This window comes from Pan paniscus, chromosome 4 (assembly GCF_029289425.2).
Source record: "Pan paniscus chromosome 4, NHGRI_mPanPan1-v2.0_pri, whole genome shotgun sequence".
In the NCBI taxonomy this organism is placed as follows: Eukaryota; Metazoa; Chordata; class Mammalia; order Primates; family Hominidae; genus Pan; species Pan paniscus.
The window spans coordinates 150115058-150137184 of NC_073253.2; the positions used below are offsets into that span (position 1 = coordinate 150115058).

Genomic DNA, 22127 nt, shown 5'->3' on the forward strand with positions numbered 1-22127 from the left:
TTAAGAAAGCGAGAAAAAGAATTAGATAAGCTCTAGGTTCAGACTGACCTTGAGGAGGCCGGGAATGATCTTGCATGGAAGTGAGCCACTTGTGCACACAAAAGTCATCTGCCCCTGAATAGATGCAGTCTGGATCCAAAGGAGACCATGCCACACAAAGCAGTCTACCTCGATGTCCTCGGAAATTGCACAGGGGCTCTTCCCGGAGAGCATCCCACACCTAAACCCAAAAGCACATGGCCGAAAAGACATTTTCTGGTTATTCTATTGTTTGGGCAGTATGTTTTCTAATTAAAAACAAAAAACAAAAAACAACAACAATCTGCAGCCTCTTATTTCCTCAGGTGATTTAGAGTTTTCTCTTAGAAGTTCAATTTCAGAAGAGTGCTATTTCCTGTGAGAGACTTCTGTGCTTGGAGATGCATAGACATTCCTACGGGGATGATTTTGAATGAGCTTCTATTGGTGTCCTATGGATTTCACTGTCTCGAACCAATACTGTATGTTAACTTTTGGGCTTGAGATTCTGGTATCACGAAGAAAATAGCCCACATCTAGCACAGAAATTAGACTTCTAATTTCTCATAGGTGAATCTTTTGTCTCCAACTCCTTGAGTAATTGGCCAATTTCCTTTCTATTTCTTGAATTATTCTGAACTCAGTTTCACAGAAGGCAGCCCTTTGCGGCTCCCAGCTTTGTGCAGACAGCTCAATAACAACTCAACACTAAGCGAGATACATCACAGATGTTAGGTCCCCAGCTCTAGTTCTGATATCCACAAGTCCTCCCTCATAGATCTGGCTTGGCATTTCATCTTTATTTATTTAGAACTTGGAGATTTCTGACTTACCAATTTATTATTAAAAATTGTTTTGTGATTTTTAGCCAACATTTCAGTGTCTGAACAGAAAAGAGTACTTTGCATATCATATTAGTCCACCATACTGATAGTGAGTCAGAATGAAATCTGTAAAAATGTTAGAGTTAGCTAGCTCCTATCAATACTTTCCCCTTCATCTAAGTAACAAAAAAAAACAAACCCAGTCTTAGCCTAGGCCCTATGTGGAATGAAACTAAAATGCTTCCTAGAGCCCAGAAAATCTCCTTCAGTAGATGATGATAATGGGGGAGGGGAAACCTGTTCACAACTGGGGGAAAAGAAGAAAAAATTTGTTAAGAGTACACAGTGAAGGACCCACAGGGACAAGGACACAATAGTACCTGGGCTGTACCATCATAGGAAGCAGATACCAGCCTTCCATCATGATGTGGGCTCCACGCCACACTGGTAATCTTGGCCGTATGCCCTGAGAGGGTCCGGTAGGGCTCCGTAATGGTCACTGGAGACTCAGGGCTGCTCTCTAAAAGGCAAAGGAAAGACATCACTGCTGCTACTAGTAATAACAAAAAACAAAACAAAGTACATCCAGGAAGGCATTCACATGACAAGAATCAAGATTTTGCCATACACTTTCTAGGTGATTTTTTTTTTGAGATGGAGTTTCACTCTTGTTGCTCAGGCTGGAGTACAATGGCGCAATCTCGGCTCACTGCAACCTCCGCCTCCCGGGTTCAAGCGATTCTCCTGCCTCAGCCTCCCGAGTCTAGGTGATTTTTAGCAGGCAACACTGTCAGTTATTAAGAGTGTGGACACATCCACAGTGCTTAGCATATAGATTACCACAAGAAGTGTTAGGTCTCATTATAACTTATAGGATATTCTAGCTAAAATGTATAATTTGAATACAGTCATGAGAAAATACCAGACAAATGCAAAATGAGAAAGCATCTACAAAACGAGTGCCCTATCTTCCTCAAAAATGTCACATAAGATTTTAAAAAGTCTGGCTTGGTCAGGCGTGTCGGCTCACTCCTATAATCCCAGCACTTTGGGAGGCCAAGGTGGGCAAACTGCTTGAGTTCAGGAGTTCAAGACCAGCCTGTGGAAACCCTGACTCTAAAAAAAAAATACAAAAATTAACCGGGTGTGTTGGTGCACACCTATAGTCCCAGCTACATAGGAGGCTGAGATGGGTGGACTGCTTGAGCCTGGGAGGCAGAGGTTGTAGTGAGCTAAGATCGTGCCACTGTACTACAGCCTGGGTGACAGAGTGAGACCCTGTCTCAAAAAAAAAAAAGGAAAACACAAAAAACAAAAACCAACCTAGCTGGGCATGGTGGTATGCGCCTGTAGTCCCAACTACTCAGGAGACTGAGGTGGGAGGATGGCTTGAGCCCAGGAATGGGAGACTGTCGTGAGCTATAACTGCACCACTACACTCCACCCTGAACAATACAGTGAGACCCAGTTTCTAAAAAATAAATAAATACACACATAATTTTTTTTTTTTTTTTGAGATGGAGTTTCACTCATCTCCCAGGCTGGAGTGCAATGGCACGATCTCGGCTCAATGCAACCTCTGCCTCCCAGGTTCAAACCATTCTCCTGCCTCAGCCTCCTGAGTAGCTGGGATTATAGGCATGCACCACCACGCCCAGCTAATTTTTGTATTTTTAGTAGAGACAGGGTTTCACCATGTTGGCCAGGCTGGTTTCGAACTCCTGACCTCAGGCGATCCACCCACCTTGGCCTCCCAAAGTGCTGGGATTATAGGCGTGAGCCACCACGCCCGGCCTAAATAAATAATTTTTAAAAGACTGAGAAATTATTATAGATGAAAGGAGACTAAAGAGACATGACAACAAAATGCAAATAGGTGATCCTGCATTGGAATCTGCACTGGAGAAAAAAAAAATCACTATTAAGAACATCATTGGATCAACTGACACAACTAGAACATGGGTGGCTGATTACACTATTTTACTTTTTTTTTTTTTTTTTAAAGAGACTAGGTCTTACCCTGTGGCCAAGGGTGGAGTACAGTGACAGTCATATAGCTAACCGTAGCCTCCAACTCCTGGGCTCAAGGGATCCTCCCACCTCAGCCTGTGAGTAACTGGGCCTATAGGTACCCATCATGTCCAGCTAATCAAGTGATCTTCCTGCCATGGTCTCCTCAAGTGTTGTGATTATAGGCATGAGCCACCACACGTAGCCTAAACTATTTGTTTAAATTGACAAATAATAGCTGTGTATATTTTAAGGGAAAGATTAAACTATTATATATTAAGTTAAACTAACAAACTGATAATTGGTAGGAAAAACTACATACATACACGCACACAGAATAAAGCCAATATGACAACACATTAAAAATTGTTGAATCTATTAATAGGAAAAAGTATATGCGATTTCTTTGTACAATTCTTATAACTTTCCTCTGTGTCTCAAATATTTCAAAATAAGAAGGTAAAAATTAAAACGGATTCTGGCAGTTTTCTTCCTTTCTCTATTATTTAGTAGATATGATATAAAGTGGATGATTAATTTAGAATCCCAATAATAATCATAAGGACCAGAATCAGCTTTCTAACTTATGTTCATTAGTTATACACTGTCTACTATTTATTACTAGGAAAACACATCTACATTTTAATACTTTTTCCATATTGCTTTTAACTCAGGAGTCACTACTAGAACCAAAAATATTTTTTCTTGTTACACATAGGATTCTTAGAAAACTACTGAAGTAAATTCTAGAGAAATGAAAAATGTAAGTATTTTCACTATGGCTGAGAGCACATGTTTTAAAGCACTCTTAAAACAATTTAGTGTCAGATTATAATTTCTTCATATTAGGAAAAAAAGTAATCCCACTTCACTCATATTTAAAACTGGCTCTTCTGACCACCTACTATGGTTTTCCAGGTGCCGAAGGGGCCTCAATGAAATTTAAGATTTCTTATGGAATAAATTATACCCATATGAAAGTTAACTCATTAAGCATGGAATAGTACTTGCTAGAACACATACAGACACTGCAATTAGACACTCTAAGGTTGAATCTAGGCCCTATCATGTACTAGCGATGCTACTTGCTCGAGTAAGTTAGCTAACCTTTCTGGGCCTCAGTGTAATCATTGGGAAAATGAGGATAACGTTACCTATCACCCTCACAGGATTGTGAGAATCAGATGCAATCAAACACGGGAATGAGGTATGTGTCCTCTGTTTGTGTGTAACACTCAAAAACTGCTGGCGGAAGTATTAAATGGCATAATGTTTTTGGAGAGCCGCTTAGCAATAAGTATAAAAAACTACATCTTTTTACCTAGCAATTCCACTTCTAGAATTTTCTATACAAAAATTATTCATTCATGTTCACGAAGATCTATGTATAAGGCAGTTTATTGTAATACTACTTAAACTGTAAAAAAAAATAAATAATTTGAATGTCATTTAATTGTGGAATGGATACATTATGGTAAGCCCATATAATGGAATGAACAGGTAACTGTTTTTTTTTTTTAATTTTTATTTTTTGTATAGGTGGGGTCTCCCTACATTGCCCAGGCTGGTTTCAAACTCCTGGTCTCAAGCTATCCTTCCACTATGGCCTCCCAAAGTGCTAGGATTACAGGTATGAGCCACTGTGCCTGGCTGACAGATATTTGTTAATAACAGCAAGATAGATCCTTGTGTACTACATAAAAAGATGTCCATGATAAATATTGTAAATTTAGAGAAAAAAACTGCAAGCACTATATATTATATATAGCAATTTATTTTTAGCTAGGAACAGAAGATTATTCTTTCACACAAGTACACAGAAGTGCAAACCTATTAATATATACTAACATGTATACATATGTAGGCTATGACTTTATAAAATCTAGAGAAAATATATAGCAAGCCAATAACACTGGTTATTGAATGATGAAATTTTAGGGGAAAACTTCTTTTTTTTTTTTTTTCTTTCTTTTTTGAGATAGGGTGTGCTCTGTAACCCAGGCTAGGGTGCAGTGGGGCAAATATAGCTCACTGCAGCCTCAAACTCCTAGAATCAGATGATCCTCCCAGCTCAGCCTCCCAAGTAGCTGGGACTAAAGGCATGCACCTCTAACCCGGCAAATTTGTTTTTTATTTTCAATTTTTTGTAGAGACGGAGCCTCACTATTTAACAGGCTGGTCTCAAAATCCTGGCCACAAATAATCTTCTCGTTGTGGCCTCCTAAAGTGCCAGGATTACAGGTGTGAGCATCTGTGCCTGGCCAACTTCATTTTCTGTTACCATTTTTGTCATGTTTGAAAGAATTTTAAAATAAGATGAATCTATTACTTTTGAAACAGAAAAAGTAGTAATAATAATACTTATTTTATTATAATGTCAAAAATAAAGTAAAAAGTAACAAAGATTAGAATGGAAAGTAGCTGAACAAACGATATCATCCCCAGTATGAAAGAAACCAAAGTTACCTATGACAGTCTTCAGGTTGTGCACGTAAATGACTGCATTGTTGGAGCCAGAGGCCATCAGATAGCTCAGTTCTGGCTGGCTGCCATGCTCATGATGCCAGCTAATGGTATTCACAAGCTTGTGATGCTGTTGGATAGTACAGATCAGTTTCAGGTTGGGAATCTGAAATATTTCTATTGATCTGGAATAAGAAACACATCAAAACAAGAAAGATGGATGATCAAATTACAAGTTAACAATGCAAATAGTAGCTCCCTCATTCCGTCAGTCAAGGAAAGATGAGGTGGAAAAGGATAACCCTTTCTATCACTGCAAAGGTCATTCTCTCACAAAAAATCAAGTACAAAAAGTTATTCTCCAAAAAGTATATTTAGCTTTTAAAAATTCTAGCAATATCCTAACAATTCTTTTCTTAAAAAAATTAATTTTTAGAAATTTTAACTTTCCACACTACCTCAGTGTAACAATCTCCTAGCATTCTAACAATGCTTGATAAAATTGTGTTCATCAGGCATTAATGACAAATGATGATAGGGAGAAGCTAAAATAATTAACAGATCAATGGCTGAATTAGGACTGTGTTACTATGATTAGCACTGGTCAGGATACAGACCTAAAAAGCATTTCTGACTAGGCTTACTTTAAAAAAATGGAGATTTACGCAGTTCAACATAGGAGGTGACCATTTTGTGAGGGACAAGACAGCCAAAATACAGTGTAGCCAAATACTCTCAATGGGCTGAAAATATCTAAATAATTCTGTAGTTCTCAAAGACACGAGGCACTACTGGATCAGCGGAGGATATCAAGAATAAATCAAAATACCAAATACAACTGGGCCGCCCCAGCTAACATTACAGATGGCATTAGTCAGCTTGTGATCAAATATATGTGCAATTGCAAATTTTTTATCTTAAAGAAGCAAATACATACCCATCTTCATTGCCAAGAGCCATGATTTTGCCATCTGCTTTCCAACTTATCTCTGTGTGTACAGGCAATTTGTACTAGAAAGCAAAACAAACCAATCTTGACTATATACATATCTCACAAATCAGCAATGACAGCATGAGAAAAAAAAATCCCTAGAGTTTAAAAAGGTTTTAATTATACAACAGCTATTCTTGTAAATAATCTACATAATTAGTAAAAGGATTACTAAGAACATGCATTCTAATTCTCATTTCCTAACTGGGCCAAAAAAACAAAACAAAAAAACCCCCAAGGCCAATAAGTACTAAATGTTTACAATGCTTAACCTTGTGAAATATATACTTAATTAAACTGATCTGTGCCCATCAGCTTGGACAACGTGGGGACCATGAGGCCTTAAAGAAAACTATATATACACTCTCCTTGTTTTCTATCCCTTCAAAGCTTCTTTCTCTGAATCATTTCCCTCCCATATCTATATGCTGGTATTCCCCAAGGCTGCCTGGGCCCTCTTCTCTTGTTAATTGTCTCTTTAACCCACCTCATACATGTCCACAGCTTCTTCAACTATCTTTATTGTGAAGGGATTCAAAATTTCTATTTCCAGCTCAGACTCCTAGTATGAACCTCTGATCCACACATTCAAGTGCCAATAAATTAGAAGAGTCTTTAGGAACAGGAATTTTGTCTCTTATTCATTGCTGAATGTTAATGTTTAGATAAAATTAAAGACAATGAGGGAATATAATCAACAATATAATCCAATTTATAACTAAATGTTACTTTTATACTAGCCATAAAAGTAATGAGCAATAACATAAAAATGCTCACTTGGGCTGGGCATGGTGGCTCATGCCTATAATCAGTACTTTGGGAGGCCAAGTGGGGTGGATCACTTGAAGCCAGGAGTCCGAGATCACAGCCTGGCCAACATGGTGAAACCCTGTCTCTACTAAAGACACAAAAATTAGCCAGTCTTGGCACGTGCCTGTAATCCCAGCTACTCAGGTGGCTGAGACATGAGAATCACTTGATTCCGGGAGGTGGAGGCTGCAGTGAGCTGAGATCGCACCACCGCACTCCAGCCTGGGCGACAGAACAAGGCTCTGTCTCAAAAAATAAATAAGTAAATAAATAAAAATACTCATTTGAAAGGGTAAGGAGGCCAAAGCAGGTGGATCACTTGAGCTCAGAAGTTCAAAACCAGCCTGGCCAACATGGTGAAACCCCATCTCTACTTAAAAAATACAAAAATTAGCTGGGCATGGTGGCCCATGCCTGCAGTCCCAGATACTTGGGAGGCTGAGGCAGGAGAATCTCATGAACCTAGGAGGCCGGAGGTTGCAGTAAGCCAAGATCACGCCACTGCACTCCAGCCTGAGTGACAGAGTGAGACTCTGTCACACACACAAAAAAGGGTAAGGAAATAAGGAAATCTCAACATTTAAGGTATGACTTTAAAAAGACAGTTCTGGCACATACTGATAGCATGATAACACAAATGTAATTAAATGTGGGAATCTGGGTAAAGGATATAAGCAAATTATGTGTATTATTTTTGTAGCTTTGTGTAAATCTAGAATCATTTTACTAGAAAATTAAAAACAAAATGACAATTTTGTCTTGAGTAAAACACCATGCAGTTGCATTTGGACACGATATTATTGTTATTTTTACCACAGCATCACTTTGGTGAAAGTGGTTGGCCTGAAAAGGATGCTTTATACATAACACCTGAAAGTTTATAATAGATCATTGTTGCAATTGAGACAGACCTTTTTTTCAGTAGTTCTTTTTTGGCTTTTTAATTTTTTTGCCTCATACTCACTGAGAAGTACCTCTGTTTTATTCGAGGATAAAGACTCCTAAGATATATGTTATAACTCACAAATTCATGCACAGCCTTATAAGAACATTTAAGAAATCTGACTTAGTATGATGATGGTAATCTCCAATAACAGCATTTATTTTGCAAGATGGGAAACACAGAGGGATCTGTGATGTAAAAAGAAAATACTTCAGGACCACAAGAACTCACTTTGATTGAATTGGTGTCCCTGATGAGTTTGTTGATGTCAAAGGCTTCTCCATTAAGCTTCCAGGGATTATGCTGTAAGACAATCCCTTCTCCTCCACAGCTGTATAAAGCAAGGGAAGGTCTGTCTCCTTCTCCTCCTGTATGAAATAAGAAAAGAAACTTATCAGTTTTGTACTTCATCAGCTTAACTATTTGTTGCTATAGTATGACCATATCATACTACATAGTTGTTTTAAAAGAACTATATATTTGAAACATTCTAATACATTGGAATAAAATCACTGTTCTTTCCATCTGAACACAGTTGTTGGGAGCAGAAGTAAAAAAACTATACTACTGTAATTCTAGGTTAATTTATGTGATGTAACATATTTGCTTTAAACAGTCTTCTGGTATTCATAATAATAGGGGTCCAAAAGCTGGGATCAGAAAACAAACATATATGTTCTCAAAAGCTTCTGAGAATTTGCTTTTTCTTCCAGAAATGAGTACTCTTTGGGAATTACATAGCACAGTAGGACTTTCTATGTCTTATAACAAAGAGATGGCATCAAAGCAGTGATTTCCTTAGTATCACAGCAATCTTCTTGTTAATTTTTAAGAAGCAAACAGTAATTCTGGTGGGTTTCTATAAGAGCAAGTTTTACTTTTACCACTGGTAGATCACAAATCAAATACCCAGTAAACATTTGTTGCATAAATGAACTACAAATTCCAATGCTACTTGAGTTCTGATAAATCTACTTATCCTCTCTATGTAATGCAATTCCTATAGAAATTTACAGATGTTTCATCATAGATGGTTAAGAAAAGTTTATCAGAGACTTTTGATGAATACACTTATGTAAAAAACTAATAGAAAAGACTCATTACTTTAGGAATAAGAAAAAGAAAGACAAGGCTGAGGGGCTAGAAGAGGGAAAGGATCAGAATGCTGAATCAAAGGCAAGAGATCATTTCAGAAACTCTAAGTTTGCTTTTCCTGTGGGTGAAAATAGATATTATTCCATTAATATACTGAAGTATCATTCTAATTCTGATAAAATTAAAAAGAGACAGCAAGTTTTAGTGAAGAATATTAGACTGGGTATCAGGACCCAGCATGATAACTATACATACAATGAAAAATTTCAGATCAAATAGAAGGAACAATGCTTTAGTGAGTTTGGGGAAGCTTATTATGGGTAAATGGTTTCTCCCAGGAACTGTGAGTTATCATCTGCCACTACTGTCTTCATGAGCCCCTGGGGACATAAGTAGCCCACATAAGCAGTCAGTGCACTAGACCATTTATGACTCTTTCCATCTTTAATATTTTAGGATTAAACTGAAGGAAGAATACTCTCATATTTGTTATGGAATTGTTCAGATACTTACCAAGTGACATGGGGGGTACTGGTGGCCCCCAGGCTAAAGTATATACAGTCTTCTTATGATATGTGCTAGAAATCTGTGGAGGCCTTTAGAAGAGCAGGGAGAGAGAACAAACGGAGATTTAAACAAAAAGGCATAATGAAAAACAGACCATCTGTTTCTAAAAGGTCCCCATTATAAACATAACTACTAATAATTGGAGAAAAATAATTCAACAATATCTTGCTCCAAATAGTTGACTGTAAAGCAGTTAATTATCATATAATATTTACATTTAAATTATATTTAAATATCAAATAATGACATTTACTACCAAAACGATTAAGTCCCAAACATATTTTACCCCCCAAAAAATGTTACTCTTACCCATCTAGCCAGAACATATATTATCACCACCCAAATGTATTCACTTTACGGTCATGTAAAAGATGAGAAGTCATTTTAGACTTACTCTGTGCCATTAACATCACATTTCCTAAACTGAGACAAGATTTCAGGGTAGAGAGATTTTCAGTTTGTGATTGTCTTTTAAAGAAGGCGTACTCCTAAGAGCATTTTTGAAGGTTGTTGTGGTAATGATATGTGATGTGTCAGTAAAGAATGCTTAACTTTGTAGGAAAAAACCAGGCAGCATTGTTATTTCTTTTACCATAAATTATCATACATTCTTTGTATGATTGTAGAATTCCAGAGCCTATGAATAATTAGCAGCTGACTTACTTCCATTTATCTGACAAATTTATAGTGATCAATCTAGAGAATAAATCAAAATTTCTAAAAGAAATTTATATTTTATAAACAGGCTAATTTATACTTTAGCCTATTTATTTTCTTTTTTTCTTTTTTAGAGACGGAGTCTCGCTCTGTCACCCAGGCTGGAGTGCAGTGGTGCAATCTCTGCTCACTGCAAGCTCCGCCTCCTGGGTTCACGCCATTCTCCTGCCTCAGCCTCTGGAGTAGCTGGGACTACAGGCACCTGCCACCAAGCCCGGCTAATTTTTTGTACTTTTAGTAGAGATGGGGTTTCACAGTGTTAGCCAGGATGGTCTCGATCTCCTGACCTCGTGATCTGCCCACGTCGGCCTCCCAAAGTGCTGGCAGCCACTGTGCCCGGCCTACTTTAGCCTATATCTAAAAGAAACAGAATAAGCAGTTCTGGCAAAATGCCTAACAATAGCTCTAGGGCAATACCCACCACTCTCTGGCTATTACATGGCTTTTGTACTGTTAGTTTGAATATTCAGCTTATAATAACCAGGATATAATAATTTAACAGAATTAGCAATTTCATGGTGATATAGAACTATTTAAGTTTTATTTGATTAAAAACAGTGTACTTTAAATAAATCTTTAAAATAGTTTTTTTTTTTTTTTTTTTGAGATGGAGTCTTGCTCTGTTGCCCAGGCTGGAGCACAGTGGCATGATCTCAGCTCACCGCAACCTCCGCCTCCTGGGTTCAAGCAATTCTCCTACCTCAGCCTCCCGAGTAGCTGAGAATACAGGCGCCCACTACCACATCCAGCTAATTTTTTGTATTTTTAGTAGAGACGGGCTTTCACCGTGTTAGCCAGGATGGTCTCAATCTCCTGACCTCAGGGATCCGCCCGCCTCAGCCTCCCAAAGTGCTGGGATTACAGGCGTGAGCCACCGTGCCAGGCCTTAAAATAGTGTTCTTTTTTGAGAGTTAAAAAAGGAGAATAGTCAACTGCATGTAGGTTCTACATGAATACTTCAAGAACTGCATATACAAAGGACAGCTCTGGCCGGGCACGGTGGCTCACATCTGTAATCCCAGCACTTTGGGAGGCTGAGGGTGGATCACCTGAGGTTGGGAGTTCAAGACCAGCCTGACCAACACGGAGAAACCCTGTTTGTCTCTATTAAAGATACAAAATTAGCCAGGTGTGGTGGCACATGCCTGTAATCCCAGCTACTCAGGAGGCTGAGGCAGGAGAATCACTTGAACCCAGAAGGTGAAGGTTTTGGTGAGCTGAGATCGCACCACTGCACTCCAGCCTGGGCAACAAGAGCGAAACTCTGTCTCCAAAAAAAAAAAAAAAAGGACAGCTCTGCAGTATCATAAATGATTTTCACTCAGAAATGAATGATCTAAGACAGAGGCCGGCCAACCTTTTCTGTAAATATTTCAGGCTTTGTGAGCCATGTGGTCCCTGCCACAACTACTCCACTCTGCCGTGGTAGTATGAAAGCAGCCAGACAGAATGTAAACAAAGGAGTGCAGCCATATCCCAATAAAATTTCACTTGCAGACACTGAAATGTGAATTTTATTTAATCTTCATATGTCATAAAACATTCTTTTGATTTTTCTCCAGCCACTTAAAAAGATAAAACCATTCTTAATTCATGGACCATGGTTCACCAATGCCTGGTCTAGAACAGTGTTGTTCAATAAGGTAGCCATTAGTCACGGATGCCTCTTGTGCATTTAAAATGGGGCTAGTGTGACTGAGGAACTGAATTTCTATTTCATTTTAATTACTTTAAGTATAAATAGCCACATGTGGCTACCAAACTGAACAACACAGGTCTGGATTCTAATCAAGCCTCTAGAGCAGCGGTGTACAAAAATAAACAATGTAAGCCACAAAGATGAACTGTATATGTAACCTAAAGTTTTCTAGTAGCCATATTTAAAAAAAGCAAAAGAAAAAAGTAAAATTTTAATAATGTATTTTATTTAACTCAGCACACTGAAAGTATTATTTAAAATGTAATCAAAATAAAATAATTATTGAGATTTTTAATTTTCTTTAAATATTAAGACTCGGAACTCTGGTGTGTATTTTACACTTACAGCACATCTCAGTTTGGACTTGGCACCTTTCAAGTGATCAGTAATCACCTGTGGTTAATGACTACTGCAGTGGAGAATGTAGTTCTAGACATAACTTCTAGTTCATACGAAACATAGGGAACAGGGAAATGAGTTAGAAGCTACCACAAGGAGATAACTGACAAGTCCAAAATGTGGAAGAGTCTACCAAACAACGGATTTGTAGTCTTCAAATTGAAAAGGCAATGTTATGAAAAGGAAAGTGAGGGATTATTCTAGAGCAGGGGTGTCCAATCTTTTGGCTCCCCGGGCCACAATGGAAGAAGAATCACCCACTTCTTACTTGTTGGAGTAGGTGTCATACAATCCCACTTTTCCATCATCAGTTCCAAAAGCTAAGCAACCTTCCTTGGTTGGGTGCCAGCACAGCTACAAAAAAAAGAGTTTCCAAGTGAGAATATAAGAAGTGGGGCATATAGTTAAAGGAATCCTTACATTACCCTTTAAGCATCCAAAGGGAAAACTTTCTTGCTCTGATTTCTTCATTATTTAAAGGAGAAAAAGGGTATTAAAAACAAAGTCGGCCGGGCGCAGTGGCTCACGCCTGTAATCCCAGCACTTTGGGAGACAGAGGTGGGCGGATCACGAGGTCAGGAGATCGAGACCATCCTGGCTAACACAGTGAAACCCCGTCTCTACTAAAAATACAAAAAATTAGCTGGGCGTGGTGGCGGGCGCCTGTAGTCCCAGCTACTAGGGAGGCTGAGGCAGGAGAATGGCGTGAACCTGGGAGGCGGAGCTTGCAGTGAGCCGAGATTGTGCCACTGCACTCCAGCCTGGGCGACAGAGTGAGACTCTGTCTCAAAAAACAAAACAAAACAAAACAACAAAAAAAAAGTCAATGTCATCTGTAATATTTCATTCAAAAAACCGACTGCAGATGTTGTATCTCTCTTTCCAAACATTTTTGTGAATAAACTTATACACAATTGAAAAAAACGAATGAGTTCAAATACGTAAATGATATGCATTATACACTGTCGAGTTGGAATAAGAGATTCTGGAAGAATTTAGAAAATACAGTTCTATTAATATTAAATAGTTTACAAAATTTGAAAAGATAGATCATAAACTGTCCACAGTGGTTGTCTGGATTATTCAAGTGGGGGACTGGAGTGGAGGGTAGGGTAGGAAAAAAATGTTTCCTTTCTCTATTTTTGTGTTGTTTGATTTTCTTTTTAAACCATAAAAATTTATTACCTTTAGATTCAATAGCCAAAAGAAAGGTATCATTTTAGAGAAAACCAAAAAAATTACACATACTGTTTTGTAACCTGCTTTCCATGTTTTATAATTGACATTTTTCATAAATCATTTATATACCTTTCCACATCAAGGAAGAAGGAATCTACATTATCATTTTCAATAATTTGATGCCATTCCAACATGTGGTTATCTTATAACTTAATGCATTTTCTATGAATATACAGTCAGGCTATTTCTAACTTCTTACTATTAGAAAAAATGCTGAGATGAACAGAGCCTTAATAAATTTAAACTCTGGAGGATAATGGGTTTGGTTACAGGATCATTCTGCTTTCCTAGTTTCAAACTTCATTGAAAATACTTTAAAACTTTTGATTCTCAACAGAGCGCATTTAAATGAACAGGCATAAAAGAGAATTATTTGGAAAAAAAAAAGTTCAAAACAAGCTCAAAAAAAGAATCCTTACCGCTGTAACCTTGGACTTCACACCTTGCCAAAAATTTTTCACATCATAGTTGTTCTTTATGGAGAGTGTATTCCATACACGGATCATGCCATCCCCAACACCTATGGCCAAAGAGCCTATGTCCACAGAAGAGAAAGCCAGGCTGTATGCAAACCCACCAAGGGAAGGCAGGGTCCAGCAGCACTCCAGGGTGGCTACGTCCCAACATTTTACCTGCAAAGATTAACGGTAAGGGCCTAAACATAAAAAAGAACAGAGAAATAGGAAAAAAAACCTGGTATGTCAAATGGGATAGGCTCAAAGACTGGGTAAGGATAATGTATGTCTTCCAGCAGGAATTGAAGAAAGCACTGCTAAGAAAAAAAAAATGGTAATAAATTATGTTGCTTAAAGGGATCTTAAAATATATTTATTCCCAAAGATGTCAAGTGAATTCAGGGTTACACAATTAATAAACCAGAACCCACGCCTCTTGTCTCCAAGTTCGGTGGTCTTTCTGTCCTATTATAGCACTGGTAACCCTCTCATTTGGCAAACTCTAAGGAAGAAGATGGCCTCAGCACAGTGGAAAAATCAAAGAACTACTCTCTCAAAAGGCAAAACACCTTATCATACCCAGGGAAGGAGGAGTGGTAAATTTTTAATCATCACTTGTTTAAGAGACAGGCTTGGGAGAAAATGAAGTCTACCAAATAAGCCTAGCTTAACTGCAAAACAGTAAGGTAACAGGCTTTCAAATAAAGTCAATTCTCTCTGAAATATTTCTATTCTGCTACATACACTACAAACCAGGATAAACCACAGCATGAGGACCTAACAGGGGTGTCCAATCTTTTGGCTTTCTGGGGCCACACTGGAAGCAGAATTGTCTTGGGCCACACAAAAAATACACTAACACTAGGCCAGGCGCCGTGGCTCACACCTGTAATCCCAGCACTTTGGGAGGCTGAGGCAGGCGGATCACGAGGTCAGGAGATCGAGGCCATCCTGGCCAACACAGTGAAACTCCATCTCTACTAAAAATACAAAAAAAAAATTAGCCGGGCGTGGGTGGTACACGCCTGTAGTCCTAGCTACTCAAGAGGCTGAGGCAGGAGAATGGCGTAAAACCGGGGAGGTGGAGCTTGCAGTGAGCCAAGATCACACCACTGCACTCCAGCCTGGGAGACAGAGCAAGACTCCGTCTCAGAAAAAAAAAAAACACTAACACTAACAAGAGCTGATGAACTTAAAACCATCCTGAGCTGTGGGTTGGACAAGCTTGACCTAATACATCTTTCCCTGGGCAAAACTACCCTTCTTTATTATGTCTGCTTTAACAAAAAACTATTTTGGTGGGTCTTCACATTCTCCTTACATGTGAGCTATTGATATATTCAGTGCTGATCTGTAGCAGTAACTCTGAAATTGGAGTCAGGGGTGGAGTATTACGACTTGACAGGTGCTTTGAAAAAGCCCTCTCATCCCACCCAAGTTGTAAACTGCTGCTCTACAATGCTGAGTGAAAATAAGCATTCTTACATCTCTATCCATTGATGTAGAAAGTAATAGCTGTTTGTCATCCTCTGTTTGTAAAGGACATAAATTAAACACAATTCTTGAATGATTTTGCCCTTCTGATGAGGCACTGAAGAGGGTGTATTTCCGTCTCCAAGATTGAGTGAGATCCCATTGCAACAGTTCACCTCTGTGAAGGAAAAACATAAGCATTGGTTCTTTTACAAACAATCTGAAAACAAGTGACTGTTGAGACAGAGTCTGGGCTCATAGCTGCAAAATGATTTGTTGTCTTTTAAGGAGAGAAAAATTACATATGCTGAAAATATGCACAAAATATCTCTGGGAAGGCTGGGTACAGTAGTTCACATCTGTAATCTCAGCATTCTAGGAGGCCAAGGCAGGAGGATTGCTTGAAGCCCCGATCTCAAGACCAGCCTGGGCAACAAAGTGAGACTGTCTCTACAAACAATTAAAAAATTAGTTGGGCATGGTGGTGCACACCTATGGTCCCAGTTACTTGGGAGGCTGAGGTGGGAGAATTGCTCGAGCCCAGGAGGTTGAGGCTGCAGTGAGCTGTGTTTGCACCACTGCACTCCAGCCTGGGTGACAGAGCAAGACCCTGTTTCAAAAAAAAAAAAAAAATTTAATCACAGAAAGGGGAACCAAGTAGTTAGGGAAGACAGAAGGACAGTTTATTATATACTTTCATTCTTCTTGAACCATGTGAGTATATTCGACTACCCTTTAAACAGATTTATTTCCAGCCACTAGAAGTAGGTAGTCAATGAACTTTGTTTACTGAATGGGCATAGCCATCCAACCTAAGAGAAAACATTATAACCATCTCCCCTTTCTACACTTGAAGTGACTGAAGTTCAGAAAAGTAAAGGGTCTTGCTCATGAATACAAGGCAGTAAGTGACAAAGTGATTCTGAAATTTAGTTCTGACTTCAGAGTCCATATTCCTAACTGCCGGACTATACTTATGTGATCTTTTTACAGCTCTGTTAGAAGATAGCACAGGCATTAGTCTCATAATTTTTCCATTTCAAATGGCCCATCATAATACAAGCCTTGGCCATTACTTTCTCCATCCTAGGAGGACTTGAGGCCAAATAGAAAAACAAAATATATCTGAGAAAGCATGACCAAAAAAGACTTACCCAAAACAGCTAGATACCAGCTGTGTTGGCTGATTGCTGGGCCAATGGAGTGTCAACCAAAGGCGCTCTTTAACAGTTGGGTCTATACCCCCTCCTCTTCTCTTCAGAAAGGGCAATTTCAAAATCATCACCCCTGCAGATTAAAAAGAAGGTCAATGGGCACTCAAGACAGTGAAACTACATGCATGAAGTCACCGGCGGTTCATAACACACAGTGTGCTGTAAAAGCTTGTTAGTTTGGCTACTTAGAATTCAGATCTCATTTTCCAATGGTTACAATTTTCACCATTATTATGGTTATAATTTTAATCACTATAAATACTGGTTAATACTAGTCTAGCTACATTTAGGTCAAACAAGCTTCCACAGGCTATCTTGACAACCTCAACGTATTAAGAGTATTTTTTTTTTTTTGGCCGGGCACGGTGGCTCATGCCTGTAATCCCAGCACTTTGAGAGGCCGAGGCGGGAGGACCACGAGGTCGAGACCATCCTGGCTAACATGGTGAAACCCTGTCTCTACTAAAAATACAAAAAAATTAGCCGGGTGTGGTGGCAGGCACCTGTAGTCCCAGCTACTCAGGAGGCTGAGGCAGGAGAATGGCATGAACCCGGGAGGTGGAGCTTGCAGTGAGCTGAGATCGTGCCACTGCACTCCGGCCTGGGCGACAGAGAGAGACTCTGCCTCAAAAGAAAAAGAGTATTTTTTCGTCTGGGAAAATGAGTTTCCAAGTAAAACTGAGAACCCAGCTAGTAACACAGCTGAGTTGTGTACCCAAAAGTATTGCGGTGACATAACTCCAAGTGAAAAGGACAGAGGTTGGGATTACTATTTCTAGTCGGCAAGAAATCCAACAAAGAAAAATTTGGCAGTCAACATGCTGTGGCTGGGGAGTACCTCCACCTGACACGCTTCTAATCATCATTTTTTAAGCCGTATTGTGCATCGGAACCACAGGTGGAACTTTAAAAAATACATACGCCAGGGCCTAACTCCTAGAGATTCGGACTCAGTAGATCTGAGGTGGGGTACAAGAACCTACATTTTTCCAAAGACTCTCCAGCTGATTCTGCTGCACAACCACAATTGAAGGCCATTTTACCAGACACCTCTAAGTCTAGAGGTTACCCTCCTGGAGGGATCCTCAGCCTTATGTTCCCACTTGGAGTTTTAGCTGCAGTATGCCCAAAAGTAGCCTGTAAACCTTAAAAAAGTTCTGTCTTCCCAAATTATACTATTAGTTACCTACCATTGATGAAGCCTGGACGACATTCCAAGCGCTGTGCTACTTGCTTTACATGCATTTGGGCAAATATGATAAAACTATCATGGTTTCAAATAAAGTAGAAAGTACATCCATGCTCATAGCATATTATTTAGAATAGTAAAACATGGAAGCAACCCAAATGTCCATCAGTGTGTGAGATATGAGTTCTAAATTTCTCTTCAAAGAATCAATATGTCAGTATGTTCAATTATTTGGCTTCTGTTTTTAAACTTAACTTCCTCGTAAAAGCAACCTTTTTCGATTACCTGCTCCATCCTGACTCATTCCGATTACCTGCTCCACCCTGACTCATTCTGATTTCCTGCTCTGCCATAACCATTTTTCCTGCCATAACCATTTTTTCCCGTCAAACCACTTACCCCAGCACTCTCTTTAAATCAGCGAATCAGAATTAGTTTAGCCTGTGCGGTCTAACCCTAGCTGATAGGGGAATGACACAGCAGCAGGGGCCACATGCGTCAGGAATAAGAACCCCTCCCCTCCGTTGTCCAAGTGTGCGCTCACCATTGCTCCATCTGTAAGGGCGCACACTTCTATAGAAGTACATTGCCTTGCTGAGAATTAAAAAGAAAGTTTTATATTTGAGTGCTATTTCTTTTGCCACACCGAAATTTTATTTATAACAAGTGGATGAGTGGGTAAGTAAAATGTGGGACGTACATACAATGGAATATTATTCAGCCTTAGAAAGGAAGGATATGCTGACATACGGTACCAACATCAATGAACCTTGGGGATATATGCTAAGTGAAATAAGCCAATCACAAAAAGACATATCATATGTATAACTTCACTCAAAGGAAATACTCAGAGTAGTCAAAATCATAGAGCAGAAAGCAGAATGATGGTTGCCAGGGCCTGGGGGAGAGGAGAATGGAGAGTAGAATTCTGGAGATGGGTGGCTGTGACAGTTGCACAACTTTAGAGTGTACTTCATACCACTTAAATGTACGCTTAAAAGTGATAAAGATAGCAAATGTTATATTTTCCACCACAGCTTAAAAAACTGCCAAAAAATAAAAAATAAAATGAAGAAAGAAGAGAAGCCCGCTAGAAAGAGAAAAGCAAGATTTTTACTATAAAGGTTATATTCTATGATATACTATAAATATTCATTATGCCTAGAGTTTCTCTCAATTTTTAAACTTAAAGATAAAAGTTCTGTTCAAAGATACATTTGGGAAAGCTAAATGATTGAGGGGCTCTATAATTTGGATAAAATGAGCTTTTACACATAATTCTATGCTGGGTGTATGTAATTTATTCTGCATTTGTGCATTAAAAGCTCTAACTCTTAAGATATTTTCCATTCTCCTGGCTTAGGCCATATCATGTTCTAATATTCCTGTTTTTATTACAAATATTCTGCTCTCCATGCCAAACAGTGACCCTTCTATAAAGCAAGAGATCCTTGTCTTCTCCTGGAATGCATGGGAAATACTAATCTCTAAGGCCAGATGTTGAGAGAATAGAGAGTCTAGGCCAGGCTCAAATGAGGAAGCAGAATTCTAGACCAAAAAGTGAAGAACTGCTCTCAAATAGATGACACACCCTCAGGACAATAAGACAGAACAGAAAACCCTCTACTTCTACCAGATCAACATAGGTTACATCACAAAAGAAAGATCAATCTTACCTCGGCCTCTAGAACAGCTCCAGATTCGAATGGTTTGATCTTTGCTTCCAGTGGCTAAGTAGCAACCTTTTGTTACTGGAGCTTGTGCTACAGCATTCCCGTTGGTAATTTCAGCTTCTTCTATGAGATAGGTGGCAATTTTGTTTTTAATTTGCATTAAACACACACTAATATAAAAAAATTAGTTTGCAAGAGTTTCCAAAACTTAGCTATCTCTTTCATAGGTCTGAATTATAAAATTTGAAGTTTTAGGTATAATTAAAATGATATAATTTGGCCTGGTGCAGTGGCTCACGCCTGTAATCCCAGCATTTTGGGAGGCTGAGGCAGGTGGATCACCTGAGGTCGGGAGTTCAAGACCAGCCTGACCAACATGGAGAAACCTGTCTCTACTAAAAATACAAAATTAGCTGGGCGTGGTGGCGCATGCCTGTAATCCCAGCTACTCGGGAGGCTGAGGCAGGAGAATCACTTGAACCCGGGAGGCGGAGGTTGCGGTGAGCCGAGATCGCGCTCCAGCCTAGGCAACAAAAGCAAAACTCCATCTCCAAAAATAAATAATAAATAAAAAATGATATAATTGTACCCGTTCTGTTCTTCAGGTCTCAAGTGTACTTAACTTTCCCTTAAACCATCTCTACCTGAAGTTTCCTCTTGGTTTATAGATAAACAATCTTCACCAGGCAGGGGACACCAGGCTATGGAGTGGATTTCATCATCATGGCCTCGAAGCCTGTGAATAACTTCTCCTTTCTTACTGATGTCAATTATCACCACTATGCCATCCTTGTAGCTAAAAAACAAGAGTTAGAAATATTACTAAAAAAATGAAGACAGAACAGAGTCTCTAGTAAACATTTTGGCTTAGAGTTACCATTGGCGCATTCCTTAAAGTTAGGTGCATTTGGGGTGGCGGAGGAGGGAAGAGGACAAAAAATAATTTTGCTTTTTCCTTTTTTTAAAGTGCTCACCTTATGCCTCCTGGTTTTGTTAAAACCCTTCTCTCTATGATCAAACTCTTGGCACTAGGTAATACTATGTATGTTGCCTGGTACAAAACTCACAGTGGACCATGATTTTGTTCTAAGGGAATTTTCATAGTTTTTGCAAGGGTCCAGCAACTCTTCTTTTTTCCTTCTCTGTTGCCCAGGCTGGAGTGCAGTGGCACAATCACCACTTACTGCAGCCTTGACTTCCCAGGCTCAAGCAATCCTCCCACCTCAGCCTCCCAGAGTAGCTGGGACTAAAGGTACATGCCATGCCCAGCTAATTTTTGTATTTTTTTGTAGAGATGAGGTTTCACCATGTTGCTCATGGCTGGTCTCGAACTCCTGGGCTCAAGCAATCTACCTGCGTTGGCCTCCTAAAGTGATGGGATTATAGGCGTTAGCCACTACACCCGGCCAACTCTTCTAACTAGAGATAATTTTGTCCTGGTGCACTGGAAAATAATCTCTTTCCTTATAAGTGATACTACTTTTTAAACTGTGAACTTAACAAAAGTTGCAGAATTCTACACTCTAGACCTGCATATTCCAAGGCTGTCATTTTATGAATTCAAAAGAAACTGAGAAATTCTAATAGCTTTTTAAAAATGAATTACTTCAGATACATAAAAAAAGTAATCTACTACCCTGCCTAAGAAAAATAATTACCAATAGAACTGAAGTCCTCTGTACATTCCACTTCAATCAAACCTCTCTCCTTGCCAGATCTCTTCTCCTTTTCTTCCTTTACCCAGAGGTCAAACTCTATTTGTGAATTGTGTTACATCATTCCTAGCCTTTCTTTGTATATATTCCTAAATAAGATATAGATTTTGCATATTTTAAAACTGCACATAAATGCTATCATCTATTTTCCTGCAGCTTGTTTTTTTCACTCATTCTGTTTGTAATTCATCCATGTTGATACACGTAACTCTAGTTCCTGGCCAGTCATTACACTATTGTATTAGTACTGCACTGTGTGAATATTTCAAAGTTTATTCATTTTCCTTTTGAAGGGCTTCCACTTTTTTACGACAAAAAAATGCTATTAATGTTCATGTACACATCTAAGACAATTTCAGGTTTGATGACTAGTAATGGAACTGCCAGGATGTTAAGATATATGCATTTTTATTAGAAAGTACAAAACTGCATTATACAAACTGGCTGTACCTATTCACACTTCCTACACATTACAGCATTCGACAGGGAAGAACACCAGCACAGCTTTATTTGTTTATTTTTTTTAAAAAAAAGAAACACTAGAGTATGTCAACCTTTGAAGACCCGGACTTTGAAAACTGCCAAGTTATGCAACCTAATCGCCAACAGATCAAGCTATTTAGAAATCTGAAT

General features: G+C 38.9%; 1 protein-coding gene across 4 annotated transcripts in view; it reads right to left on the minus strand.

Moving 5' to 3' along the window:
• GEMIN5 (gem nuclear organelle associated protein 5) overlaps nt 1–22127 on the minus strand; it is a 52102-nt gene that overhangs the window by 24371 nt on the left and 5604 nt on the right. For 2 of the 4 annotated variants that reach the window (XM_034960865.3, XM_034960864.3), the window contains exons 4-15: nt 20424–20575; nt 19783–19899; nt 16858–16990; nt 15716–15881; nt 14195–14407; nt 12805–12890; nt 9668–9750; nt 8291–8427; nt 6253–6326; nt 5319–5500; nt 1223–1362; nt 49–220 (exon numbers count right to left, since the gene is read on the minus strand). In XM_034960865.3, the coding sequence (XP_034816756.1) occupies nt 49–220; nt 1223–1362; nt 5319–5500; nt 6253–6326; nt 8291–8427; nt 9668–9750; nt 12805–12890; nt 14195–14407; nt 15716–15881; nt 16858–16990; nt 19783–19899; nt 20424–20575 (1655 nt within the window). Of the gene's footprint in view, nt 1–48; nt 221–1222; nt 1363–5318; nt 5501–6252; nt 6327–8290; nt 8428–9667; nt 9751–12804; nt 12891–14194; nt 14408–15715; nt 15882–16857; nt 16991–19782; nt 19903–20423; nt 20576–22127 lie in introns of all 4 variants that reach the window. The other 2 variants (XM_003828961.5, XM_034960863.3) reach the window with 1 other exon arrangement.